This window comes from Anser cygnoides, chromosome 1 (assembly GCF_040182565.1).
Source record: "Anser cygnoides isolate HZ-2024a breed goose chromosome 1, Taihu_goose_T2T_genome, whole genome shotgun sequence".
In the NCBI taxonomy this organism is placed as follows: domain Eukaryota; kingdom Metazoa; phylum Chordata; class Aves; order Anseriformes; family Anatidae; genus Anser; species Anser cygnoides.
In genome coordinates this window covers 210860178-210887827 of record NC_089873.1, presented here as the reverse complement: position 1 = coordinate 210887827, position 27650 = coordinate 210860178, and the positions used below count along the sequence as shown (strand labels likewise).

Here is a 27650-nt window from a genome sequence, read left to right as displayed (position 1 = left end):
CAACGAGGCGCTGCTGTTCCAGACCTCCCGGGCTGGGTGGTGGCTGTGCGAGCTGGCAGAAATCCCTTGGGATCATTAAAAAAGCAATCACAAAACCGAGTTTCATCTGCTCGGATATCTGATACTCTTCATGGAGGTTAGCCATGCAAACGTGCCCCTTAACGCTACTTGGAATATAGGTTGGCAAGGGCGGGGAGAGCATCTTTGGCTTGGGGCGTCTGAATTTGCTGGGTTATTGCTGAGAGAGAGCTGTCAGTTGTGAGAGAAACTCTTCTGCAAAGCTTGATCGCCTTTTCTGGTCCACCTTGGAGGTGCTCCTCAGGGTAGGTGTCTGCCCCAAGCCTCGTGAGTTCTCTTTGGCTTCCGTGCAAAGTCATAGAGATCAACGCCAGAGGAACGCAAAGAGTGCCCCCTGCTCCTGCCCTTGGTGTGGCTCCCCCCAAGTGAAGTGTGTGGGTGGTGGTAATTTTCAGAGGATGGTTTTGAAATGTCTGCTTCTGACGTGTCGCCTGCTTTAGTCCTTGATGTCCTCCGGACGCTCCTGCTCCACTCCCTGATGCCACGCTGGAAGTTGGCTTTGTCAGCCTCATGGGTCCCATGAAAGCCATGCCAAGACACTGGGATCCACGTGGGAAATCAAACGATTTAGCACCCCAGACATTTGATTCCCTCGGGTGGAAGTGCCCTGAGACCTGGAGAGGGACTTGGGGAGGTCTCGAGACCCCTCGGCCCCCCCAGGTCCAACAACAGCAGGGATAGGAAAGGAGATTGGTAACTGGAACCGGCCTTGAATTCTCCCTCCTTCGGAGTCAGGGCTCTAGTGGATGATTACTAACATTTAAGTGAATTATCACCAAAGGAATGGTAAGTTCTTCACCAGTTTGTTTTAAACCAACCCTTTCCAAGGAATAGATACAGACAGCGACTGCATTGCTTGCGAAGCTCAGCAAAAGGAGACCCAGTCAAGCAAGGGAATGAATTTCTTGCCATTGTGGCTCATTGGAACGACACGGTTCTACTTTCTGCCTCGCTGCATGATTTTGCTTTTCCATTTTTCAATCTTTGTTAGAGGGAGAGACACGAGGAGGGTCACAAGATCACCGCAAAACACCAGCATTGCAAACGCCGGTGCTTGCAGTAAGCCTGGCTATTTAGGACAGTATTACTTCAAAAACCCCTTTCAAGTACGGAAAAATGAGCACCTAAAATCACTCTACTGCAGAGACACAAGGCATGCCAGTTTTTTTTTAAAAAAGATGATGTATGTCTTCATTAAGCTGGGTGTCTGTTCCCTCCTAGGCATTCTGTCTTCCTGAGCTGCTTGTTTTGTTTTAGCTTCCCTTCATTAACGTGCGCTTTTTATTTTCCTGAAAGTAGGGCATGCACTTTTCGTGTGGAGACTGGCTCATGCTTTAACCGTACCTATTAATAATGCAGCAGGGAATAATGCTTCATGTCCATTACCGCGGTGCCCTCACTGAGCAGGGCAGACATTTCTCATGTCAGCCCAGGAAATCGCGGCTCCGTGTGGCTGCTGTTGGTACGCCGGGGCACAGGATGGAGGCTGCGAGCTCTCCGTTCCCCCGTTCCTGCTTCTGGATGCTCCCCGGAGGAAGCATTGCTCCGCAGGAGCAAACTGTAGGCATCCTCTTTCCCCACCTAAGTGCTCTAACCACCCTCTGGAGACGCCCGTCCTCTCCTTGCCGACTATTTGGGGCCATCAGTAGGTCCCCTAAGGTGGGCGTCTGGGATCTGGCGGCGCGAGCATCCCGTGGAGCCTTGCAGGGCTTTCCAAGAACAAATGCTTCCACCATTTTGAGGCACTCAGGCACACAGCGACGGGACCACCTGGGGAATGAAGCTTCTTGCAGGCTTCGTACAATGCTCGAGGCTATATCGGTCACAAATAAGGGAGGGAAGCAAGAGGTATGTACTGTATATACCACATCGTCTGCTTGGTCCTTTCCTTGCAATTCTGCGTTCAGTTAATACACAGAATTTTCTTCGGGCACATCTGGTTCATATTTTTTTCTCTTTTCCACTTAAAACATGCCCTCCCTGAACATAGCCATGCCTCGCAGGGAGGAGGCCGGCTCCAACGCTGCGGAGCCCCATGCTCAGCTCGCATTGCTTGCCCCGCTCCCACCAAGCGGTTTGCCAACAGATAACGAAGAAAAGCTCTTTATTTTGTGATCAATAGCGTGGGCAAGAGTATAAAGCAAATCCAGAAGATACTGGCAGGAGGAGATGGACCTGAAATGGTGTTGGATGGTCATGGCTGGCTGTAAACTCCACGAGTTGTAGATCCTGCGCAGGACCAGGAGATATTATTGTGCCGAGATGCCTCCGTAGCTCACTTTTTGTGGAGTTTTAAGTGATGGATTCTCTGAGGATGGATGATGTAGTGTAAAGGACAGGCTCCCAGCCGCATCGGGCCCAAATTGCCGTGACCGTGATGTGGGTCTGATGTGGAGAGGAGAAATCGCCGAGGAAGGCTCCGTGTAACATCGGAGTAAATCGTCTCATTGGTTTCGGAGATTAAAACCTTTGTGAAGCCGGGCAGCAAAAATGAATCTGGTTTTGAATAAAAGCGTAAGGGAAAGAAAGTTTCATCTCAGTGCTGGTGGCGTGACATTTAGGGGTGCGGTGCTGAAGATAGAGCAGTGCCGTTGCAATTATTTGCAAGCCCTTGCAAGGGGCCGCGGGCTTGGAGCATGGCCAGTCCTGGGGTGGAGGAGAAGTTGTGCACTGAATCTCTCTCTTCCCAGAGCCTCCTGCTTTCCTCGGGAGGAAGGTAAGGAGGGAGGAGCACATTTCCACATCTCCATCAGACGGGGGAGGATAAGGACCCCCCCCGTCCTCCTTCAGGCCACGGTGTCCTTCCCAAACAGCTCCTCTTTCTTCCCCAGGCAGCTTTGTCCGAGCTTGGCTGCTTCTGCTGTCACAGTTCCCTGCCTATGAAACCACAAAATCACACCTCCATTGCCCAAAGTTCCTTTTTTTTAATTTTTTTTGCCCCTCCACGAGGCTCTTGACCCAGAACCCCTTTGCTGAGTGCCTGGGGAGCTCCAGGAGCTCTCGTTAGTGGGCAGCCAGCCCCGGTCAGCCGGTTTGTGTCCATAAAATCAAGCAGCACCGTACCCCAGGGCTTCATCTTGCCTTGGCTCCCTCGGGTCCCCAATCCACTCAGCACACACACGAGGGGAGCAGAGCCAGCTTTGTGCTCTGGAGACCTTGGGGAATTCAGTAATTTGGTGTCGAGCGAGCGTGTCAACAGCCGAGCTTCCGAGTTCCCCAAAAATACCTTTAAAGAAGACATAAATTGGAGATTTCGTCTGATTCCAGCAGCTGCCTCGTTTTGTCTTCTTTACCCTCATCGGCTTCCCGGCGTAGCCTAATCACGGAGCTGCTCGCCGAGGATCGATCGGCCCTCGCCTGCGCTGCTTTCCTTAGCAGCTGGGTGTGTGAAATACGCACCGAAAACAGAAAACCTAGAGCTTATTTCTTTTGTAATGACAGCTGGATCAACTGGTTAATGGGCTGAGCAGCGAGCTGTGAGGAGCGGCCCTCCCGGGCAGGCCCGGTGCTCGAACAAAGGCTGGGCCTTCCCGAAGGCCGCGCGCCCCGTTGAAAGGCGGTGGGAATTAAACGCCCTAAAAGGAGAGCAGATGCCACAATTTGAGACTAGTGGGAACAAAAAAATGATGACAGATCCACAGTTTAAGAAAAAAATGAACAGGAAAAGATCTGGAAAGCTCTGGGAAGGATGAAGACAAGGTCTGCCTTCTCCATAGACGTGCTCCAGGCAGCCTTAAGCACGAAGGTAGTCCTTAGGTAGGCATTGGAAATCTTTGGCTGTAGGATAAAGGCATATCATTGCACCAGGGAAGGTTTGGGTTGGACATAAGGAGGAATTTCTTCATGAAGAGGGTCAAGCGTTGGACTGGGCTGCCCAGGGCAGTGGTGGAGTCCCCGTCCCTGCAGGCATTCAAGAGATGTGGCATTAGGATCGTGGTTTGGTGATGGGACTCAGCAGGTCAGGTTGATGAACCTGATGATCTTGAAAATCTTTTCCAGCTTAAATGGTTCTTTGATTCCGTGATCATAGAATTAGCGTTATGGTGGTTAAGTACAAGACATTTTCCTCTTTCACAAAATCAAAGCCCCACAAAATAATTGAATTCTGGTGCCGCCTTCTCCAATCCCGCAACATTTGCCTCTTGACATTTCCTCTGGTTTCTCTTACTTGGCTCCCTAGGTACTTTCCCACTAAGCAGGAGGCGCTTCCCACCACTGCCTCGTGTTTCACGTTGCCTTGTTTCAGCGCCCCCTCAATCCTGTAGGCTCGGGGTGTCTCTGTAAGCACCCGCTGGCTGGAAGTCACGATTCAATATATGCTTAAGGTGCAAAACCGGTGTTAGCATGCTGCTCTGAAAATCCCCCTGTCCCCAGTTTTGTCCTCAAAGCCCTCCCTGCTGGTCGTGTCCCCCGTGTAGATCAGCCGGGGTGGTTTGCTGTGACGCGCTGTGCAAAGCATCCCTCCATGGGGAGCAGGGGGACACGAGGAACCCCAGGAGGAAATTCCTACACACGCTCGTTCCCTACACGTGGGAAACAAGGAGGAAAAGGGAGGAGGGCAGCCAAGTGGTTCAAATGTGACACGACTGCGGGTTGTTGTGCCTTCGGTACGCTAACATTTCTTTTCTTTCTCCGCTCAAGCTACACTTCTGATGAAGCAAGCCTGGCCACAGACCTCCTCGTCCTGTGCCACGGAGGGCACCTTCCACCTCCCGGTGGACACTGGGACCGAGAACAGAACTTATCAGGCTTCTTCTGCAGCATTCAGTAAATAAACCTTTCCTTCGGGGGTTTTACGTGGTTGTTTTGTGCCCGTTTGCCTCCCCTCCTTCCTTGTGCCTCGGGGGGGGGGGGGTTGTTATTTGGGACGGGCTCATCAGCCTGTTTGCAACCGAGGGGGTAATTCTGTGTGCGTGCGCGTGTCCTGCCCCGAGTGCTGAGCCCTGGCAGAGGGATGGGTGCTGCAGGTCTCTGGGGTCCTGAGGATGGGAGCATCGCTCTGCCGCCACGGCGCCCTTCTGGGCTGAGACTTCACAGAGCTCTGGATTTCTGTGTGTCCCCGCTCCTTGCTGTTTGCACTTCTTAAAAGCGGGAAGGAGTGTGAAAAGGAGAGCCCTGACCCTCCTTACACTCCTTGGGAGGAGGAAAAGACACGTGGAGAAGGGTGAAGGTCTCTAATTCAGCTCTTTGGTCCACAGGAGCAGCCCGAGGTTGCTTGCAGGTGCTTACCTGTAGCCGTGATGCTCCTGCAGAGCATTTGGGCACAGCCTGGTCGTATTCAGACAAGCCCTCTCGTTATTTCCGCAGAATTCCTCATGTAGCAAAACCAAAGGGAGAGTATTTCTTACGCCTTTAAAAAGCGCGAGAGAGAATTCCAAAATAACGCGTGGTTTTCCAGGAAGCCCGGTGGAATTCCCACCTCTTAAATCAAACTGCCAGAGCGGAGGTGGGAGGAGAGGGAGTTGGTTACAGATCACAGGAGGTGTAATCTCATCCGTACGGGGCCGAGCTGTGCCTCCAGCAGAGGCATCACGCTAAAAACACAGGTAGCACGGGGAACGCTGCAGGCACGAGGCAGGACCACGCACAGGGGCAAACTTCAGGTAGGAAAAGACATAAAAGAAAACCACCGGTGCTTCTAAACACCCTTGGGGCTTGGAGAAACTCCCAGGCTTATTTGGAGGAAAAAATAAGGTCTGTTAAGTGACTCGGTAAGGTTGGGAACACGATAACCCACCCCACATGGGCTGAGGCATCCCTGGCTGGGGGTCTGCTCCGGGCTGCTAAATTAAATCAGTGAATTAAGTTTAGGGGAGGAACCGTGGTTTCTTTTTGATGACAAGGATTATTAAAGAAAAGTATTAAAAGCATTGGGACGGCTTTCTCTTGGAAAAGGGAGGTCCCTGCCGTTCTTTGGAGGAGGGGGCTGCGGGTCTGGCATGGGACGTGGGCTCTGCGTCCCACCTAATTAATGGGGTTACGGGGAGAAGTCACTCGTCTTCTGGTGCGGTGCCTTCACTCCGTGGTGCCAGCATCTTCTCCCCACGGGACCCGTTTTTTTTTAGCAGCGCCTGGGGCTCTCCTCCAGGACCGCTGCGGGAGATGCAGGGGAAGAAACGGGGCTCCTACCCTGGGTGCTAAGATGACGCTCAGGGCTATGGGGTCTGCTCCTCGTGCCCTGTCGGTCCTGGCGCCATCCCGGCCCCGGCATGCTTTGGCAATTATCTTACGCCGGGGGCTGTTCTTCGGGCTTAGAGCTGCGATTTGCTTCACCGGAGCCGCGATAAATAGGGCAGGCTCTATAAAATCAGGAGTGGTTCAAACTGGGCACCCTGAATTAGTTCGATCCCCCCCTTGCCCAGGTTTTCTCCGAACCACCTTCCCCAGGCTCTCGAGGGAGGCTGAGAGCTTTCTCGTGGGCATCAGCAAAGCGCCCGAGCTGGACCACGGAGAGCCATGGGGAAGCCTTGGATGCTCCCAGGGTGAGCAGTGCCCACGAATATGCACTGGAGCCACTTGCTGAACATGGATAAATATGGGTTGATAAACAGGACCTGCTCAGTACCTGCAGAGGGGGTCCCGAGGGCTGGAACGGGCCCCAAACCTGCAGTGAAAGCCTGGCTTGGGGGCTGGACACGTGCCTCCATCGTGGCTACGGTGTGAGTATCCGCGTTTTCCTGCTCAGCAGTACTTTTTGAAAGCTTCTCATTGCTGGAGGAGAAGCCAGGCTGGATGGAGGAGGGTGGCAGAGGCAGGACCAGACCCTGGGAGCAAGCTGGAGACCGTGCAACCACGTGGGACCTCCCGGGCACGAAGCCGTCATGTCACCCCCAGCTGGTTGCAAGCATCTGTCCTTTCCATTTGGGTTTTATTTTCTTGCACCTGCAGGACGACAGTGCTGCAAGCTTCAGCTCTGGCCAGCGTATGTGGGTAGTACAAGGGGAATCTCTGCTCCTAGGCAAACCCCAAAAGGATCGAGGCCATTTTATGGGGGCACACGGGCCCCGAGCCCCAGATCTCGCTGCTGCACGGGCACCAGGCTCAAAAATACAGCTGCTGAAAATACCAAAATACCTCTTAGATTTCCTGACATCCCATTTTGATGCTCTTCATGCCGAAACGGGAGAAAGCGGTGGTACAAAATTCAGCACAGAGCTTTTTTTTTTTTTTATTTATTATTTTTTCTTGCTCCACCCCCGCAAGCCGTAGTGGTAATATAGGAAAAAAATTATCTGTGCAATTCAGCGCACTTCTGCCTTGCGGGATCAATAAGGGAGAGATTCCTGGAGTGGCACGAGGGATTTAATCAGCAATTTTAATAGAAGTTGCAGCTTAAACGCTCGCTCTTGCCTTTAAAATCCCAGCCCGCTGCTGAACCACGAAGCGGCGGTGGCACAGGCCACGCGAACTTTCTAATCCTAATAAGGTATTAGATGGTCGTAATTAGGCTTTACAATTAGCTGTCAGACATGCTTTTCCGAGGGTGGCATAAATCATCATGTGCCATAAAACTTTAAAAACAAAAAAACCACACGTAAAACATAAAAACATAAAACAAGTCATTTTTACCTGCAAACAGCACAAATTGTTCCATTTTTTTTCTGATTTATAAACACAGCAGACTGCAGCTGCCCGGACTATTACTTTTAATACATTTTTTTTTAACACAGCAGCTAAATTGTCCATGTTTCAGTGATGGGGGAACCGCAGCAAGGTTCGGTGTCTGCGCTCGGTGCGGTAAAAGCGTGCAGCGCCGAGCTCGTCCGCAGCTCCGGCAATGAAGCGTGGTGCTGAGAACCGACAGCCTCCGAGGTCTGTGCTTGAAAAACTGAGTTGAAAACAAGAAAAAGTCCCTCGTAGAGGAGAGCAGGAGGTTGGCTGGTCTCTAAGTGCTGTTGTGGTGTTTTTGGAGGACTGCGCCCGAGGAGTCTCCACTTGCGCTGGTTGGATGTGGAGAGAGGCTCTTGCTTGGGGGAGGCTTTGGAGTGATGCCCTGAAGGTGGAGACAGAAGGCTTTCCGAAGATGATTTCCCCACTCTGATGATGCTTTCCAGGGGCTGGCAGGGGCTGGTGATGCTCTCAGCGCTTCCTGGGGGCTGGCAGGGTCTTGGCGAGAGGCACCGGGAATCGGCCGCGTGGTGGTGGCCGCAACGGGGACCAAGCGGTTGGGTTCAGAGAACGTCTTGCTGCACAAACACCCGGCCTCCTCCGCCAGGCTGGCAACCGTGGGGTGCTCCAGGCTTCCTCCTGGCACCTCTCCACCAAGGACAGCTTCACCGAGGAGCTGCAGGAGCTCCAGGACAGGAGCAATCCCCACGGGAGCCTCCGGTGTCTCCTCTCCCTTTCCTATCCCCCGTGCAGAGGCTCGCTCTCCGTGATGTGAGTCACAGACGGGGTCACAGCCCCTCGGCTCCGTAATTAACACATTTCTCCCCATCTGCGGTAATCAGGGGGCAGCGAGAGGCTGTTTGGGAGCTCCTGGAAAGCTCCTCGTTATCTTCACGCCCTTTCAGTGCTGGGCGGATAACGCGGAGTATTAACGGCCTCGAAATCTCGTCCTTCAGCCCTTCGTTAATTGCTGCCCTGAACGCGGGTTGAGTAAATTAGTTCATTATCTTTGAGTGTTTAGACGTGTTATCGCTGTGCTGAGCCTTGACTTCTCCTCTCCATCCTATGCAGTCTTCGGGGCCTGTTTTCTCCCAGCCCTGTCCGCCCTCAAAGAAAGCTCAAAGCGCGACTTTAAGGATTCGTAGGGATTTTTTCCCCAATTTAGCATTTAAGCAGCGGTGTTGCAGGGAAATCTTACGCAAGTGGAGGCTTGGAAAATTCGGCTGGAGGTTGGGAGTTCAGGTGCGGTGTATCCTCCATCCCTGGGGGCTGACGGTACCATGCGGCTGGGTGGCGAGAGCTGGATTTCGCAAAACTGCTGGAGGAGACAAACATCGACCATTATTTGAAAAAAAAAAAGAAAAAAGAAAAAAAACCATTTTCAGAGCTTTGCTTCTTCCCCCCTTTGGATACCCGGCGATCAAAGGGACTTTTTCCAGCAGAGTGGGGAGGATGGTGGCGGGGTTCAGCTGATGGGGTGGGACTGATGTCGCCCTTGGTTTAATTATTTGGTGTTTCTCCCACCGATGGGTCTGCTCCGCACGTGGTAAGGGCAAAGTGGGCTCCTTCTTGTGCTTCCTCTTCCCCGTGAGAGTGACCTGAAAGTCACCGAGGCTTTAGGAACAGGAAATGTGGGATCTTCCTAAAAATAAGCCTTCGAGAAAGCTCACCCTTTGCTGTCTTTCGTTGCCACTCCGTCAGGCTGGAAGGTAGCTGGAAAGGAAACAGAAGAAAAATGGAGAATCCCATGGAATCTCCTAATTCCAGGGAGGGCCCTTAAAAACCAGACAAACATCTCCGACATGCCTCAGAGGAGCATGAGCCGGTGTTTCTGGAAGGAAGACGTAATTCTGTAAGCCTGAGGCAGCTCAAATTGACGTAAATTGTGCTAAAAAACCCCAAAGTGACACCCCCAGCCATCAGGTGCCATCAGTTAACGTGATCGCGTCGTCCTTTGTTTGGGACAGACACAAAGGTGGGGAGCAGCGCCTATTAAAATTAAGGTGACCTCTGTAGACCCACGAATGACTCTTTTGGTGAGGGTAACCAAGTCTGGAGAGCCCCACCGTGATCTCTGTGGCACGGGGAGAAAAAGGGGGCGCTTCTCCGAGTCACGCAGCCCGGCTCGCCCCGAGCCACCCAGCCCATAATTAAGGCAAACGGGCGGCTTCATTAGGGTTTTGGCCCCGTTAATTGTTCGTGCTGAATCGGCTGTCTCAGCGGCTCGAAATCCTGCCCCTAACGCGGGCTGCTTGTGTCTCTCCCCTCCAGGGTACACCGCGGGGACTCCCTACAAGGTCCCACCGACCCAGAGTAACAACGCGCCTCCTCCCTACTCTCCGTCTCCGAACCCGTACCAAACGGCGATGTACCCCATCAGAAGTGCCTATCCCCAGCAGAACCTGTACACCCAGGTACGTGCCTCGCTCCTCGCCTCGCGTCCTGGGCAGCCGAGGATCCTACGGGGCCGTGGCCGTGGCCGGCAGCGACGTCCTCGAGGGATGGAGGGGCTGGGTTGGGGTATGGGGTGTGGGATTCGCTCTCCTGCCCCTCTTGGATCCGTCCCTGCCCGGCTCCGGATGAGCGGTCCCGTGTGGTTTTTGATGAGCGTTGGGATCAGCGGGGTGACACCCTTGGGAATGGGGTCTGTTCCCCCAGAATTACACCCCTGGGAATGGGGTCCGTTCCCCCAAAATCACACGCCTGGCTGCTGGGGCTCAAGCCTGGCGCTGTGCCTTAAATGAGCCTGGGAAACCCCAGGGTCCCCATCCCGGTGGCATTGCACTCGAGGTGCCTTGCCCTCCTGCCACGTCCCGTAGAAGTGTGTCACCTTCCTGGTGACAGCACGAGCGCCTTCGGGCACGACCCAGATTCGTGTCCTCCCCCGAGCACCTGGGATGAGCTTCCAGGGCTGTCATCCTGCTCCGGCACTGCCGCTGCCTCCAGCCATGTGCTGGGGCCAAGATCCTCCGCAGGGACCCACAGATGGCCCCCCAAAATTCCCTGAAATGTCCTGAAAATCCCCTCGCTGCCCCTTCCCGCTGCAGATCACGCGCTCCCCGGAGCAACCTGGCCCTGCAGCTTTTCCCCTCCTCTTTAATGGCAAATTCAACTCCTCCTGCAGCCATGACCTGATTTCTCCATGCCTGGCCGGGACTGGAGCATCTCCTCTTCCCTGTTTTGCTCCCTCCCTCGTTCTGATCCCTCTGATCTTTCCCTGTTGGCATCGTGGGGACGCTGGCGCTGCCTGCCCCGCGCCGGGCGGCTCTCGCCCTTGCGCCGCTCACGTTTCAGGCAACTCATTATTTAAGACGTGGGGCTTTCTCTGTTGGCTCCTTAATTTTATTCCCACCCGTCCTTCCCCCTCGTTTCTTCCACCTCTTGCTCGTTTTGTACACCGGCAGACAAAGTATTTGGGGCTCGGGCCCCGTTTCATCCCCCCCAAACCACGCGCCGTGGATTGTCCCCTACCCGTGATGCTGATCCCCGTCCCCCAGGAAAAAAAACCAACCCACTGGTTGAAACGATCCTTGGGGGAGCTCTGAAAGAGACAGAGATTTACAAAACATGAACAGAGCAGGAAAAATTGTCCAAATTGCCCCTTTTTGGGGGTTGGTGCTAGCGCTGCCCCGCAGCTGCGTGCTGCTGGCACCCTCTGGGCGCAGGGCTGCGTTTGCCCCTATATGAACACCGCCTTGTGCCGGGTGCCAAAAAAAACCTCGCTGTTTTTCCCCTCTCGAGCAGGGAGCTTACTACACCCAGCCGGTGTACGCGGCGCAGCCTCACGTCATCCATCACACCACTGTGGTGCAGCCCAACAGCATCCCGTCGGCGATCTACCCGGCCCCCGTGGCTGCGCCCAGGACCAACGGTGTGGCCATGGGCATGGTCGCGGGGACCACCATGGCCATGTCGGCAGGTAAGAGGCTCCTCCGCGGTCCCACGAGGTCGGAGCTCGTGGCTCAGGCGGGACAAACCCAAAACGACCCATGCGGGAGGTTTTCCTGGCCGCGGGCAGCGGCGGTGCCTGCCCTCAGGGTAGCGCGTCCTACAACACCACCAGGGAAGCACGGAGCGGCTTTGCCTCCTGGTTTGCTGCTCCTTTTGCAGGCAAAATACAATTAATTCGCACCAAATCTTGATACCACTCCCATTTTTGGGGTAGCAACGGAGACTTCCCTTCCATTTGGCCCACCCTAGAGGCACCCGCGTGCATCCTGGAATACATTACTCTTCCCTCAGTTTCCTAAATAGAGAAATAATCAAGCTTGTCTTCAAATACCGCTGCATTTCTGTCCTCAAGCTCCTTTTTTTTCGAGATCCTTTTCAAGGTCTTTCTGTGCAAACTGGCAAAGTGAACGTTAACCTTGGTTTATGCATCATTCCTGAACCCTGTGTGGGGTTATTTAAATTCAGGCACAAAGGTGATTAACTGAGAGCGCATCGAGCACGGATATGGGGTGTGTTAGTTTTTTTTTTTTTCCCAAAGCCTCGGTTTCTCTCAACAATTCTTGGTGTTGTGCATTGAGTGGTGCACAGAAAGGCGTTATTCACCCCTTTGCATCCGCAGGAGCTGTGAAACAGGACTCAGCTGAGGGAACCACTCCGCGAGAGATTTATTGGTGCTTATGCCGAGGAGCGGTAGATGCAATTAATTTGTGGAGGATGCTTTAAAGTTTCGAGTAGCCCGTTACTCCTAGGACAGGGAGATTTGGGGCTGTGTTCTCCCTCCTTGTGTCTGCTGTGCAAATTCTCCCCTAAAATCTCGACGTACATCAGCTGCAGACCAACACAGAAGAGGCTGGCACCAGGCTCTCTGCCCCGTGGCTAGGAGAGGGTGCTCGTGGTGCGTCCCGAGGCACCGGGAACATTTATTTTTTTTGAATAAAACCGGGGCAGGCGGGCGAGCAGCGGCACCCAGGGGTGCCCCCAGCCCCAGCCAGGCTCCGAAGCTGTGTGAAATGGCCACCACGCTAAGGATTCCTCCTTTTTTCCCTCTTGCAGGAACCTTGTTGACCACCCCACAACACACCGCAATCGGAGCACATCCAGTTTCCGTGCCAACGTACAGGGCTCAAGGAACCCCCACGTACAGCTACGTACCTCCACACTGGTAAACCCACCGGCCAAGTCATGTAAGTGTCACAAGAGAGCTCCCCCCGCTCCGTCCCCGTACAGGGCTGGCCCGACAGCAGGGCGCCGAGGGCGCTGGCACAACCCTGTGCGTCCCAGGAGGGTCGCGGCTGTGTTGCCGGCCCCCTTTTTGCTGGATGCTCCAGCTGCAGGTGGGGCTGGGGAGGGAATTACCCACGCTGTTGACTTCGCGGGGACCCTTCCCCGGTGGAAACGGTCCCCCCACCCCCCGCCTCGCCTTCACGCTGGAAGGTTTGGGGTGCTTTCACATCACGGAGCGGAGTTTTCCCTGCTGAAGCTCGTTGGGAGAAGTCGCCTTCCCTGCCTGTTCGTTAGCAGACGGGCTGCGTGCAGCTGCCTGGGGGTTGGCGTGGTCCTTGGGGAGGGGGGGTCCCCAAAATCGGAGCAGCGGTGATGGGGAGGCAGAGCAGGTCCCTCCCAGCCCGTGGGCTGCCCTACGTCTCTCCGTGCTCTACATAACATCAGACAAACCTATCCCGCGACAAATTGCCCCGGTGCAATTAGCGGCTCGCGTCCCGTCTTCCAACCCTGGCCACGCGCTTAAAGCTCTCTGCCGGTGAGCCGACGCTTTCTCAGCTCCATCCACACCCCGAAAAAAAAAACCCTTTGCGCGAGCAAAGGTTGGAGCCCGCCCTCGCTTTGCCTCCCCGGTGCCCCCAACCCCTCCGCGATGTCTCTGCTCTCTTCCAGATCCAGAGTCAGACATCGTATGCAACTCCACAAGTCTTACATCGGGGCTGCGGCCGCCGGACTGCAGCACCTCGTCTGTTTGCGAGAACAAAAGAAAAAAAAAAAACGAAAAAAAAAAAAAAAAAAGTGCAAGGGTCACTTTATGCATTCTTTAGTGGTTTTTGTAAAAGCTGCTTTTTCTAATCTTCTGCCTCTTTTTTTTTTGTTTTGTTTTTTCCCCCCTCCCCTCTCCCCTGACCCCCATCAGTCGTGTAACACACATCCTGACACTGGGCAATAGTAAAGGTCTCTCTTTGGTCCCGTCGTCTGCAAGCTCAGCATATTTCACTCCGCACCATTGCCCAGCCGAGCGGTGCAAAAATCCCCACTCCTCGTTCGTTTGGGTTCTTTCCGTTCCCTTTTTTTTTCTTTTTTTTTTTTTCCCCCGTTGTTGTTGTTGTTGACGAGAGCCTAGGTTTTCTTTGCCTAGTAAGAGTGGTTTGATGTTCAGGGTACTACGTGAAAAGCACAGCGCTGGTAGGCAGGCTCGTTCCCATTCGGTTGGGGTGTATTTTTAAGTTGAAGAACATTAAATTATTTAATCTTCCGTAAACACGTTACAGGAAAATTGGTGTCTTCCAGGTAGCTGTCGTGATAGATTCTAACGCGTTCTCTGCGGTGAAATGCTGAACTCAGCCCTTCTTTGGTAGGAGTAAGCGCCTAGAAATACCCTTAGCGACGTGACGCGCTTGTAGGACGTAGGAGGACCGCTCGCCATCGGGTCTGCTGTGAAAAAAAAAATGGGCAAAAATTATCTTGCGCCACGGGAAGGGGTGGCCAGGACCCGCCCCCCCAGGACCCTTCTGGGCAGGGTGAGAGGTTCCCAATCCCCTTCCCAGCCTGGCTGGAGGCACGTGGGGAGGCTGGGGAATGGAGCGCGGAGCCCGGCGGTTTTTGGGGACGGAGGCTGGCTGGTGAGAGGGGTGCCCCCTGCCCCGTTTATTTTTATTTTTTTGGGGGGTGTTACGGCCAAGGTTGGAGGAGAAATGCTCCTCCAAGTGGTGAGGGTCCAGCCGGAGGCGAGGGGCTCGTGGAGGCTGCGGGGATCGGGGCCGTTTCTGGGCGCTTTTGGCCCACCCACGGGCGCGAGGAGGGGAGGCACGGCCGGTGGCACCCCGCTCGCCGGGCTTCCCCAAGGTGCCCGAGGGCTAAGGGCGCTGTCTCGGGGGCTTTCCAGCTTGCAGACAATGCTGTTTGTAAATTCTCAGCCCCAAACCCAGAAACTAGATTTTCTTCTTTTTTCCTAAGAGAGAAAAAAAAAAATAAATTGATTTTGGACTTTTCCCTCAAGCGTGCCAAAATATTTGCGCTCGGCACGCGTGCGAATCCCGCAGCCCCTGGGCTCTGCGATGCTCCCGGAGCCCTCTGACAGCTCCAGCCCCTTGGTAGGAAGCGTCCCCGTGGTTTCGGAGCCCTTGGGCAGCACCAAAACGTCCCTGCTGCTTGCTCTGCGTGGCCTCACCGAGGTCCCCGAGGCGGCGTAGAGGCCAGACCGGGGGTCTTGGGGGTCTTTGGCACCTGGCTGAGCCCTGCCCTGCGTGGTGTCCGTGCCGGGAGCTGGCTGTCAGTGCTGAGACGTTGTCATGAGGCCACGAGATAAACTCGTTAAGCAAATTAACGGCCCTACAGCCATGGCTGGTGATGCCCAGGGCCGCTCCGGGGGCAGGCAGGTGCCACTGCCTTGGTTCCCGGCCCTGGCTCGGGAGGTGATGCTGGGTTTTGGGGTGGAAGGAGGAAAAACGCTCAGTTTGGGGAAGAAAGTGCCGGAAACGGTGCAGAGCTGGGGGTTATGGCGTCTCCTCCTCGCTGGTGGGATCTGATGAGGTTTGGGTGTTTTGTTTTTTTTAAATTCCTTCCCCTGGCTCAATGGCACCCGCGGAGGGCGAGGAGCCAAAACCTTTCCTGCCCGTGGGGCGAGAGGCTTTGGCGAGCCCCTTTGGCAGCCAAATTTTGGTGTTTTGGTTGTAGAAGGGTTTCCATCAGAGGTGTCCAAGACAAATTTTGGTGTTCTGGTTGTAGAAGGGTTTCCATCAGAGGTGTCGAAGACAAATTTTGGTGTTCTGGTTGTAGAAGGGTTTCCATCAGAGGTGTCCAAGACAAATTTTGGTGCTCTGGTTGTAGAAGGGTTTCCATCAGAGGTGGCCAAGACAAATTTTGGTGTTCTGGTTGTAGAAGGGTTTCCATCAGAGGCGTCCAAGACAAATTTTGGTGTTCTGGTTGTAGAAGGGTTTCCATCAGAGGTATCGAAGACAAATTTTGGTGTTCTGGTTGTAGAAGGGTTTCCATCAGAGGTGGCCAAGACGAATTTTGGTGTTCTGGTTGTAGAAGGGTTTCCATCAGAGGTATCCAAGACGAATTTTGGTGTTATGGTTGTAGAAGGGTTTCCATCAGAGGTGGCCAAGACAAATTTTGGTGCTCTGGTTGTAGAGGGGTTTCCATCAGAGGTGTCGAAGCATTTCCATCCCAAACCCAGCGCTCTGCCACCTTTGCGTGCGCCCTGGGGGGAGAACCGGAGCTGTGGGACCATTGTGTGTGGGGGGGGTCCCTGGGGAGGCCAAATTTTGGGTGCGGGCTCGCTCCTGGGGGGGGGGGGGGGCTGCCTTTTCCTCTGCTGTTACGCACGGTGAGAAAAAGGCGCCCAGGAGGTGGCCACGGCGCTGCTGTCCCCACCCAAGCCACCTCATAGGTGGTGGGGAGAGAGCATGACCTTGCTAACGGGGCTGGGATGTAATGGGGCAGTGAGAAGGGGCAGTGACGTTTTTTGGGGAACGCAGCATTTTGGGTGGGAATGGGAGGGCAGGAAGGAGGAAACCCTGCGAGTCTTGGCGGAGGTGAAGGATGGGGAGGTGGCAGGGGGTGACACCGGTGGGGGGGGAGCAAGAGTCGTGTCCCACCGAAGCGCTGCTGCCCTCACTTTTACGTGGCTGCACGGCAAGCGGGAGGAAATTCAGGCAGGAGGACGAGGTTTAACTCGCAGGAGGGGGTTAAAATCCCTTTAGAGGTGATGGAGGCGAAGCAGAGGGCGCAGCACCGCTTCTCCAGAGGGCAAAACTCTGGGAAAAAAGGAAAATTTTGCCAAGAAAAATCCCTTCCCAGCTGTGGTTAGGACCGGGACCCCCAGCCCCATGCCGCCCTGGCCGAGGCTGATGACCCAAAAGCGCCAGTAAAGCTTCGGCGTGGTTGGAAATCTGTAATTTCAGCGCTTTTTTTTTTTACCCTTCCCTGTTCTTTAAGTTTCTGTTCTGGTCTGGTTTCACGGCGGATGTTTGCTGTAGACGAGAGGAGCGCGGCGGGCGAAGCAGTGCCGGACGCTTTCGGGGGCGCGAGGCTGGGGGCTCTGCTTCTGGCTGGGGGGACACGACCGGGACCCCCGGCCCCGGCCCCTAGCGAGAAATTTGGCCCTGAGGAATTCCCCCTAGCGAGGAATTCCCCCCCCCCCCCCCGGAATTTGACCCCCACGGCACGGGGGGGCTGGGAGCCCAGATCTCGCCCGGAGGGCGAAAATCCTGGCGTTCGGGGTTTTGTTTTCGACGCTAAAATCCAACCAGCTGCAGATAGCAATAAGAGCCGTGGGGTACCTGTAAATCCACTTTTTCCCTTTCTTCTCCTTTTTTTTGTTGTTGTTGTTAAAATGCTGATATTTCCAGTCTGAGGGAGGGCTGTGGCTCCTTCCCCTCCCTGCGACCCCGGCTTTTGGCTGCGACCGCCCAGCGCCGACTGTCCCCAGTGTGCTGACCCCATCCCGTCCCGTCCCTTCCCTTCCCTTCCCTTCCCTTCCCTTCCCTTCCCTTCCCTTCCCTTCCCTTCCCTTCCCTTCCCTTCCCTTCCCTTCCCTTCCCTTCCCTTCCCTTCCCTTCCCTTCCCTTCCCTTCCCTTCCCTTCCCTTCCCTTCCCTTCCCTTCCCTTCCCTTCCCTTCCCTTCCCTTCCCTTCCCTTCCCTTCCCTTCCCTTCCCTTCCCTTCCCTTCCCAACCCTTCCCCAACCCTTCCCTTCCCCATACCCATCTCTTTCCCATCCCCATCCCCATCCCTTCCTCATCCCTTCTCCATCCCCTTCCCGTCCCCTTCCCCTCCCCATCCCATCCCTTCCCCATCCAGGCGGCCGTGCGGGGTGGTTTCTCCGCTGTGCCCTAGCGAATCTTTCCCGTGGGGAAATCAGGCAAAGCAAAGCCTGGTAAGGAGCCCGGGAGGCAGGAGAGCTTTGGCACGGCGTTTCCTGGCTTGCCACAGACTGACCCTTACAAATCGTTGGGTTTGGGGGCTTTTTCCTCAAAAAAAAAAAAAGCAGCAAAACACGTGGTCCGATGACCGCTTTTACTGCCTGGATGCGTCCAGCCTGTAGGAAAAACCCCGATCAACCCGCAGCATCCCAGCCCTTGGTGCAGGGCGAGTGGCAGGAGCCGTGGGGACAGCAGTCGGCAGGGCTGGGGGGGCCACTGGGATGCAGCGAGGAAGGGGAAAGGGGACGCGGGGGCATCACGCAGACCCCCCCCCCCCGAAATCCTCCCTGTCCCACAGCGCGGAGCCGCCGAAACCCAACCGGCGCGCCCCGTCCGTCTTTCTCCATCGGTGTTTTAATCCGTTTCGACCGACAGGACAGCTTGGATCAGCTCGTTTTTAGCTATTATTGGAACTCTTAAGCAAAAAAAAAAAAAAAATAATAATAAAAAAAAAGAAGAAATAAACATGTCTTCCAATCTGAGTCTCCCAGGTGTGTAGGGAACACGGCCTCGAACCGACGCGCTGGAGAGCCCCACGGCCGCGGCTTGTGAATATAAAGTGTAAATCTGGCTTTTTTGTTTGTTTTTTGTTTTTTTTTTTTCCTGTTCCCTTTCGTCCCGAAGATCAGTCCGTGATCTCCCTGACGGGTTTCGGCCAAGAGTTTGTAACTGTACGATATTTACTGTAAGATGTAGAACATTCAATAACTATTAAAAAATGTTTCCAAAAAAAAAAAAACCACAAAAAAAAACGCCCGAAACACGACGGAGCCCGCCGGGGGTTTGGTGCTTGGTGGTTTTTTGGTGCCGTGACGTGGTCCTGCGGGGTCCCACACCACAAACGTGCTCCGGGGAGGGGTGGTGGGGTGGGGGCTGAAGGGTGCTGACCTGGTCCCAACATAACCTCGCCACCCCGATGTTCTCCGTGGTGGGGTTTCGGATGGAGCCCAGCCTTGGCCGGGCGCACGGTGGGATTTGTGCCGTGCCCCGGGGGACCAGCACGGGCTGAGGTGCTGAGCACCCGGTGTCAGAGGGACGTCGGTTCCTGAAGTTCCCAAAAACATTCGGTTTCCACCCCTACAGCTCTCCAGGAGCCATCCCGGTGGCCGGTGCCCCCCATGGGTCCCGCTGGTGGAGCTCTGCTTGGTCCATGCTTGGTCCCTGCTGGGTCCCCGGGGGTGTCACCGTCCCCCCGAGGCCACCTCCAGGCCGGGTGCCAGCTGGGGAGGACAAGGGACCGGCCACGTCTCCAGGTGACACTGGATCATGCCCCCTTGGGGCCACGGTGCTGAGTCCCCCCCAGGTCCTGCTGTGACAAGGGCAGGGCCACCAGCCCCCACGCCTGGCCTTAAGCACGCGGGGTGGGAGGAAAGAACGGGAAAAATAATAAAAAAAGGAAACATCAAACCCTAGGTTCCTGCCCCAAAACGGAGCACATTTATTAACGTCATTTCCAGGAACAAACCCGGGAGAATTCAAATAAAAAAAAAAAGTATCTAGGAAACCACGACACAAAGGGCTAGGTAAATAAATATAGGAAAAAGGGGCAACGCTGCCCCAAAACGGGGTGCTGGGCAGTGCCAGCGCTGGTGCCAAGCCTGCTGTCAGCAGTGAGGCTTGGGGACAGGGAGGGGACACGGTCCCCTGTGTGACTGGGGGGGGGGGTGGGTTGTCCCCCGTGTTAGTGACTTCATTTCCAGAAATTAACCCAAGTGGCTTTAAAAAAAAATAAAATTAAGAATCCATCACCCGACGGCCATAAAGGGCCCGGGTGGGGTGAGCGAGGAGCGGGGCGGTGCTGAGCCCCGGCGAGCCGCGGTCGTCCTGGTGCCACCGAGCTGGGGACATCCACCGGGAGGGGGGGGACACGGCTTGGGGTGTCCCCTTCTTTGGCTGCCGTCACCCCAGGCGGTGCTGGGTCACCCTGCGGGGTGCTGAGCCCCTCACCCTGCGGCGGGGCTGATCTGGGGACCCCCGGGGGTGTCACATGGCGAGGGTGCTGTCCCCAAGCCTGGCCGCGGAGGGGCTGCCCTGGGAGGCGAAGGGGAACCGTGGTCACGGGGTGGGGGGGGCGACCTCCGTCCCATCCCGCTGTGCTTGGCCCCCCTCACCCAGCACCTCCCAGCCCACGAGCCCCTTCCGAAAAAAAAACCAAAAACCTGTTAGGTCTGGAAAAATAAATCCCCGAAAAAGCCTGCACCCCGCTGGAGAGCCCCGAAAGCGGCGGGTAGATCTGAGAGCTGCCGTCAGTAGGCTTCAGAGTGAACAGCCTGGCGCAACGCCGCGCCGTTTCCCCCGGGGAAAAACCCCCAAGGGCAGAAGGGCACCCGTAACCCAGCCCCCCCCCCCCCCCAAGCCCTGCATGCCCCCAACCCCAGGGCTGCGCCCCCCCCCCCCCCGTGTCCCCCCCCCTCACCTCGGGGCGGCTCTCGGTGCTCTTCAGCCACGACGGCCTCGTCCCACTGCCGGCGGGGAGGGGACCCCGGGACGGGTCACCCCCGGTCCCCGCTGCCGTGCCGGGCTTCTGCTCGGGGATACGGGACACCCGAAACCTGCAGGGGGACACCCCGTGACTATGGGGTTGGGTGGGGGGGTCCCTGTTGTCCCCCCACCCCGTGCGCCCGCCCCGCGCTCACCTGCCGACGGAGAGGATGGTGATCTCGCCGGGGCGGCCGGCCTTGGCCCCGGGTTTGGTGGCCTTGGTGGCATTACCGGGGGACGGCAGCACCTGGGGCCACTTCTTCTGGCTGCAGCGGGTGCAGGGGGGGTCCGAGGGGGGGGCCGGGCCGTGCACCGTGTGCAGGTGCTGCTGGTGCCGGCACGCGGAGGGAAACTGAGGCAGGAGGTGCAGCCTGTGGGGGGGGGACAGGAGATGCCAGGTACATGGGGGGGGGGGGCTCACTGGGGTTGGGGGGGGGGCTCAGTAGGACCATGGAGGGCTCAGTGGGACTGGGGGGGGGCTCAGTAGGGTTTTGGGGGTCTCACTTATAGGCAGGTTTGCAGCCCGGTGCCACCAGCTGCGCGCTGTGATGCTCCTTCAGCAGCTCCTCCAGCGCCGCAGCATTTTCTGTGGGAGGGGGGACAGCAAAGGGTCACCTGGGGGGTCCCAAACCCTTCCCCAGCTATTTGGGGACCCCCCCTGTAATCCCCCCCCCCCCCCCCCCAACCTTTCTTCTCGGTGATCAGGCGCACCAGGACCCCGATGGTGTCCTCGTTGGCGTCCTCGATCTGGTAGACGGAGCTGGGACCTGGAGGCACACGGAGGGGGCTCGGTGGGCGGGGGGCGAGCTCTGGCCACGGGGACAATTCGGGGACCAGAAGCCACGGGGATGGGCTCGAGCAGGGCAAGGTGGCCTCGGGGTGGCCCCAATTGCATCCCCAGCTTGCCCACATGCAGCCACCTCCAGATCTGGGACCCTTTTGGGGACCAAACCCGCCCCACACCGGGCTTGGGGCGCAGCAGCACCCAGACCCCCAGGGCGCACGGGACCGGGGCTCACCGGTGCCGGCCCCGGGGTCGGTCTCCTTGTGAGCGGTGCAGTGGTAGCCCTTCTTCTTCAGCAGGTTGCAGACGAGGATGCCCAGCAAGCCCATGGCGCAGAAGATGGGCACGATGGCCAGCACGGCCGACTGCGCCGCCGCCGCCTCCTCCGGCCGAGCCTCCCGCGTCCCGTTGCTCCCCGCTGGCCCCCGCAGTGCCGCTGCCGCGCTCCGGGCTTGCCGCTGGCCTGCAGTAAGCACCAGAAGTGGTGGGTTTTTTTTTGGCAAAGTTCCCCCACATGTGCCACGAGGGGAAGCGTCCTCAGCTGCCACCGGGTGGGCAGGATGCCACCCACAGCCCCCAGGTGACAGCGGCGTGGGGTAGGGGACGGCGCGCGCCGATCCTGCATCCCGCGATGTTGCACCCCGCGATGCAACAAAGCCGAAACCTCCCAGCCCGAGCACCCGACAGCACCGTCCTGCACCCACCTGGGCACCCCGGGGTGCTGGGGGGGGCGGCGGAGCAGGGCAGGCACCGGCCCCGGGGCTCCCTCTCGCCATCAGGGCTGTAAAACCTGCGGGGTGCAGCGTGCTTCAGGGCTGGGGACGGAGCGGGTTGGTGCAAAAAACCCCCCAATACCCCCCAAACCAGCACCCTAAGGAGCAAACCCCGTGGAGGGCTCACCTGTGCACGCAGCCTCCGCAGCGGCTGTCGGCCGCCGCCGTCCCTGGTGCCAGGAGGAGCCGGTTGGCGGCGTGGCAGCGGGTGTGCGGGGCGCACGGCACGTCCCCCGGGGAGAAAGCGCCGGGGGGGCACAGGCGGCAGGTCTGTGCCAAGCCGCACGCCTGCGCGGGTGGAAAGAGAGGTGAGGGATGGATGGAGCCCGTACGGCAGCCGTGCCGCGGTCGGCTCCTGGCTCCTAGGATGGAGGCGCCGCTTTTTGCGCCGCTTACCCCGACGGGTTCCTCTCCAGGCGGGCATCGCGGCGCCCCGCAGCCCGCGGTCCCTGTGCCAGGGCCGCTCAGCACCTGTGGGAGGAAGCAGAGAGAGGTGCTGAGCCCATCGTAAGCGTCGTGACGGATGCAAAGCCATCGTGGTGGCGGGATCGATGCGAAGGCACGGCACGCGCCGTGTCATGAGTGACGGGATGGGTGCGAGCCCGCTGTGTGCACCGCGGCAGCTGCCAACCCCCCCCGCTCACAAAATGCCGGTTGCAACCCCAACGCCCGGGCCGTGGTGGATGCAAACCCCTCAGGAGCAACGTGCCAGGCACCATCCATCCCATAGCGCATGCCGTAGCTTGATGCAAACCCGTGGCGGGCGACGGGACGGACGCGAACCCATTTCATGCCCCACAGCGGGCGCAAACCCACCACGGGCGACGTGACGGACGCGAACCCACCAGAAGCCAAGTGCCCGATGCAAAACCGCCGTGGGCACTGCAGCGAGAGCAAATTAGGAGGAGAAGAAAACCACAACAAAACCCCTCAACCCCAACTGAGCACCCCTGGCACGGGCACAGGGGCAGGGTGGCTGTCCCAAAGCGGGTCCCTGTCCCTGCCGTCCCCGCCGGGGCTGGCGCACGGGGGTTATTTTGGGACCACCCCGAGCGCACCGGGATATTTCCACCACCCCCAGGCGTCCTGGGCTGACCCCTCCAAGCTATTCACAGCCCTGGGAGGGGGGGGGGCACCAGGGGCTTTGGAGCCAAGTAGGGGACAGGGACAAGCAGCAGGGCACCAGCGAGGGGGGACGAGGCCGTACTCACCCCCAGGACGGCGACGAGCCACCAGCGCATCCCGCTGCTCCTCACCGGGGGACACCTGCAGGGAAGCGGTGCCAGGAACCCCCCGGCTCCGCACCACAGGGATGGGACGGGGACTCCCCCCCCTTCTCCCCTAATTCCTGCCCTGGGGACAGCGAGGGCTCATCGTTTGGGTGCTTTTACACGAGCACCCCCTTGGCCAGCAGTTATGGGAAGCAATCCAGCTGAAAAAAGAAAAAAAAAAAAGAAAAAAAATCAGTAAAAGGAACAGAAGTAGGGTATGGCACAGCCGGGGCGCTCCGCGGCCCCGTTTGCTGCAGCAGGGCAGCTTTGGGGTTATTTCCCAAACCCTAAAGTTTCCCTTATAATAGAGCAAGACACCCTCGCGACTGAAAAAAACCAAACCCAAAAACCCCACACATTTTGCAGGAGCCCCTTTTGGGCGCAGCTGAAGCCCGGCCTTTAGTGACTCAGCACCCAAAGAAATCCCAATTTTAGCTTTAAAAAAAACAACCCAAAACCAGCCAGCGCTCGCACCTCCCACGCCTTTCAGCGCTGCTACCTCAACCTGCTCCTGCTCAACCCCCCCCAGGAGCCCCGTGCAGCCCCCCCAAGCCCCCCGCTCCCTTCCTGCGGGGGGGAAATTTGGCAAATTTGGGCAAATTTGCCAAATTCGATCACAGACAAAAATCGGATCGGGGGCACCCGTGCCCGTGCCCCCCGCCCCGACGCCACCGAAGCCGGCGTCCCCGACGCCGTCAGCTCGGCTCCACGCGCTCCCCGCAGCCTCGGCGCGTTTAATTAAAGGCGAATCATTAAAAGGCAGCTGGAAGTTTTCCCAGGAATGGGGCAGAAAAAGGCCTGGCGAGCACCCAAGCACCCCGGTGCGCAGTCGGAAAGACGCCGACCACGGGTTCCTCGGGGCTGGCAACGCGTAAAAAGGGAAAAGGAAGGGGTGCCACCACCCAAACGGGGATTTTCGGGGACATCGGCGGCCCCACTGCGCTGCACGTGGTGTATTGGCACGGATCCCCGCTGCAGTTTTGCCCCCCTCAGGGGCAAAACCCCAAATCCGGGCTCACAAATCGGTGGAGCGATGCGCCCCCGGCTGCGCCCTCTGCACCCCGTTTGCTGCTGGGCGCCCTCATTTTGGGCAAGAAGAAATTGCTAAAAAACCCACCAGTTTTACGGGGTCGGAGCTTTGCTTTTGTAAGGCATCATTTTGCAGCAAAGGGACGTTTCTGCCTCCTGTGCCACGAAGCAGGGAAGGGATTCGGGGGCCCAGAGACACCCCAAATCCCCCCGGGCACCAGAGCCATCACCCCGCAGCCCTCAAACCCCGCAGATTTTTAGCTCCGCTTTTGGCGATGCCCCAAAAGTGACGGGGGATGGCGCTGGCTCCGCCATCTGTTTGCGGGACCGTGGGGGGCCTGATGCCCTCCCCAAACCTTACTGGAGGTGTGAGGGGGGGCAACGCTGCCCATCCCCAGAGGTCCTGACTCCATCTGGGGTCAGAGACACCAAAACGTGGCGGGGGAAGGAGCGACTGGTGCCAAATTTCAACACAGGAATTTCCCGTTCCGGAGCGAACCGATAACGCATCCTCCCCAGCCTCGTGGCGGGTCACCAAAATAATAAATCAAAAAATTATTTTATTTTTTTAAATAATCCACAGTAAATAAACGAAGATGGGGTGGGAGAGCTGGGACAACCCCTGAAATCCCCCTCCCCGAAGTGCTGTGGGTGCTGCTGATGAAGGGGTCGTTGTGTGCCGGGGGGGGGGGGGGGGTTGGCACCGTAATGCGTAATTAGCGCCTGGCAGTAATTAGCTGCCTGGGATGCAGCTGGCACGGCCAGAGCCGTGTCAGGGTGTCCCAGTGCCTCCCAGTAGCTCCCAGTCAGTGGGGGAGTGGTGACCCAGTGGGGCTCTGTGGGGTGGAAGGAGCACGGGGGGGGGGTGGAACAGAGCTTGGATAGGGGGAGGTGGCTCCCCAGACCCCCCTGCAGGACCCCCCCCAAAGCATCCCGCACCCCAGCACCATCCCAAAACATCCCCAAACCCACAGCCTCATCCCCAGCACGCCTCCCCTACAAAAGACCCCAAAACCGACCTTCCCAGCCCCAAAACCCGCTGGTGGGGCTCCCCAGTCCCCCCAAAATTTGGGCAGCTGCCCCCCCCCCCCCCCCCCCAGGTGGGAAGGGAGAGGGAAACCCCGCGGCAGCGCACGGTGCTGCAATGCAGATCCCCGCGCAGGGCACCCCGAGGTGACTCCTCACCCGCCGTGAAGCCCTTAAATCCTCCAGGGAGGCGGCGTTCGGGGCTCCGACAGCTCAGGATTTTGGGATGGGGGATGCTCGGATCCCTTTGGGGGGTTTTGCTGAGGTCCCCCCCACGGGGAAGGGGATGGAGGGGGAGAGGATGGGCAGATCCGAGCGCCGCTGCGGGCACCCGTGGGTGATCGCCCCCTGCCCTAGACCCGCTTGCACCGGGGTAACCCAGCCCCCGCTGGGATTTTGGAGAGCGTCCAAGGGTGAGCAGAGCCCGCACATCCCGGGACTCAAAACCCAAAGGGTTTTGGTGTAAGGGGCATGCTGTGAAAAGGGTTAACAGCTCCAGTGGGGCCGGCCCCAGGTGGAAGACACCGGCCCCGGCCCCAGTTCATGCTTCGTACTGGGATGGACGGATATCCTGGGGTGCCCAAGCCACAATGGGGAGGGATAAGGTTTGAGGACCGGGGCGCTGCCTGCTCCCGGCCACGAAAAAAAACCCCAAATAAAAAGTGGAAACCAAACCTCCAGCCTCGCCAGCACCGGACTGGGAAGATTTTTTGGGAAAAGCTGACCTCCGCTCACCCCGCGTCCTCCCAGCGCAGCGAGGGGGCAGGGGGTTTCAGGGCTAGGAGCACCCCCCCCCAGATGAAACAAGCCCTTTATTCCTGCCCCCCCCTTAACCCAGGGCTGCCCACAGGGATTTGGGGCAGGGTTTCCCCTCCCCACGGGTTTCAGCCGAGCAGAAAAAAAACGAACAACTGTGCAGAAACCCTTCGGGAACAGCACTTGGTGGCCACTTTGGCCACCTGAGCAGCACAAGGGGGGGGGAGATTTTCTGACCCCCCCCGACGGGTCCAAGCTCGACCCCATCACAACCCCCCCGGGGCCCCACTGGGGCTGGGGGGAACAAATCAACCTTCGTGAGACCGCGGTGTGGAAGCGAAACGGTCCCATAGGCAGTGCCGAGAGCAGGCGGGGGTCCCTCCAGCCCCCGCTGAGGGTGGCAGCCCCTCGCCAGAAGCGCGTTTGGCTGGGATTTCCCACCTCCGTCAAAAAAAAAATAAAATTAAAAAAAGAAAAAAAGAAGAAAAAAAAAAGAAGAAAACACCCCCCCCCCCCAGTCCCTGCCTGTTTTCCCAGCCGGTTACCGCAGAGTTTCTCATAACCTACTTTCTCCCCTCCTCTTCTGCCCTATATTTGTGGTGCGGCTGAAGCCGGGGGGGGGCTCCAACCTGGGGGGGGGGGGGGGGGGCTCCAGGCCACTTTGGGGGCAATGGGGGGGCCAATCAATACACCCCCCCCCCCCCCTTTATGATTATTTTTTTCTTCATTTTTCCTTTTTTCTCCGCTTTTCCAAGAAGCGCAGCGCACGGAGCCGGCCCCCAAAATGGGCACCCCCCCCCCCCGACCCCCATCCCAAAAACCCCTTCTCGCCCCCCCCCCCGGGGTGGGAAAATTCCCCTTTTACGGCCCCAACCCGAGCCCCCCCCCCCAGCCCAGAACAACCCCCCCCCCCCGGGGAAATACCCGCGCGGGGGGGGGGGAAGAGGGACACTCACCTGTCCCCCCCCTGCGGGGGTGACACCGGGGTGACACCGGGGGGTGGCGGCGGGGGGGTCCCGTCGGGGCCGCCCCATCGCAGGCGGCGCCCCCGCGGCCGCTGCTTTATGAATGGAGCCGACGGCGCGCTTCGGGCCCCCCCCGGCCCCGCCCCTTTTCCTGACGTCACAATGCGGGGCACCCCCCTCTTTGTGACGTCAGCGCCACGCCCCGAGGATCCCCCCCCCCACCCCCCCGCCCATTCCCGCGGGCAGCGCCGCCTGGCGGGGGAGGGGAGGGGGGGGGGGGGGGCGTGGGATGAGCCCCCCCGGGGGGGGGGGGGGTTGGGGAAAAAAACGGGGAAAAAATTAAAATCGGGGTGGGCGAAGACCCCACGGAGCTGGGGATTTGAAGAAAATTGGAATTTTTAATTTATTTTTGGGCCCCCAATTTTTTTTGGGGGGGGGGGAGGGGGGCTGCGGGGGCACCCATGGGTGCCGGCCCCCATTGAGCCCCAAAATCCTGGCCCCCCCCAGGGTGACACCCCCGGCCTGGCGTTTTGGGATCGCACCGCATGGGGGTTTTTCTTCCTCCCACCGGAGTCTTCATCGCGGACAGCCCTGGGGGGCTCGAGGGGACCCCCCCGGGGGGGGGGTCCCCATCCTAAGGACGAGCCCGTGACCATCCGACACAGGTGACCTTTAACGGCAGAGTCCCCATAGGGCACAGCAGGGAGTTTTGGGGTCCTCGGCGGGCAACGGGGACCAACAGGCTACGACACCCCATAGGAAATGTGGAGAGGGGGG

General features: G+C 58.0%; 2 protein-coding genes across 8 annotated transcripts in view; one reads left to right on the top strand and one right to left on the bottom strand.

Annotated features, from left to right (window-relative positions):
* The window catches only part of FAM168A (family with sequence similarity 168 member A), a 178034-nt gene extending 164325 nt beyond the window's left edge, over window positions 1-13709 (top strand). For 4 of the 5 annotated variants that reach the window (XM_066990039.1, XM_066990041.1, XM_066990040.1 and 1 more), the window contains 5 exons: window positions 4720-4845; window positions 9958-10100; window positions 11431-11605; window positions 12691-12821; window positions 13531-13709. In XM_066990039.1, the coding sequence (XP_066846140.1) occupies window positions 4720-4845; window positions 9958-10100; window positions 11431-11605; window positions 12691-12803 (557 nt within the window). In that variant the 3' untranslated portion in view covers window positions 12804-12821; window positions 13531-13709. The remainder of the gene's footprint in view (window positions 1-4719; window positions 4846-9957; window positions 10101-11430; window positions 11606-12690; window positions 12822-13530) is intronic. The other variant, XM_013191271.3, reaches the window with a different exon arrangement.
* Window positions 13710-18266: 4557 nt separating this feature from the next.
* On the bottom strand, window positions 18267-27024 carry RELT (RELT TNF receptor). Of its 3 annotated transcripts, none has more exons than XM_066990038.1 (11): window positions 26865-27024; window positions 23038-23258; window positions 22223-22297; window positions 21954-22114; window positions 21758-21843; window positions 21289-21516; window positions 20956-21036; window positions 20774-20855; window positions 20425-20640; window positions 20205-20340; window positions 18267-18471 (listed from the first exon to the last, which is right to left on the bottom strand). In XM_066990038.1, the coding sequence occupies exons 2-11, from the start codon at window positions 23065-23067 to the stop codon at window positions 18469-18471; spliced, it is 1098 nt and encodes a 365-aa protein (XP_066846139.1). In that variant the 5' UTR covers window positions 23068-23258; window positions 26865-27024; the 3' UTR covers window positions 18267-18468. The 3 variants fall into 3 exon arrangements, with proteins under 3 accessions (XP_066846139.1, XP_066846137.1, XP_066846138.1); XM_066990036.1 differs by lacking the exon at window positions 18267-18471 and adding an exon at window positions 19199-19819; XM_066990037.1 differs by lacking the exons at window positions 18267-18471; window positions 26865-27024 and adding exons at window positions 19199-19819; window positions 24215-24394.
* Window positions 27025-27650: the final 626 nt, after the last annotated feature.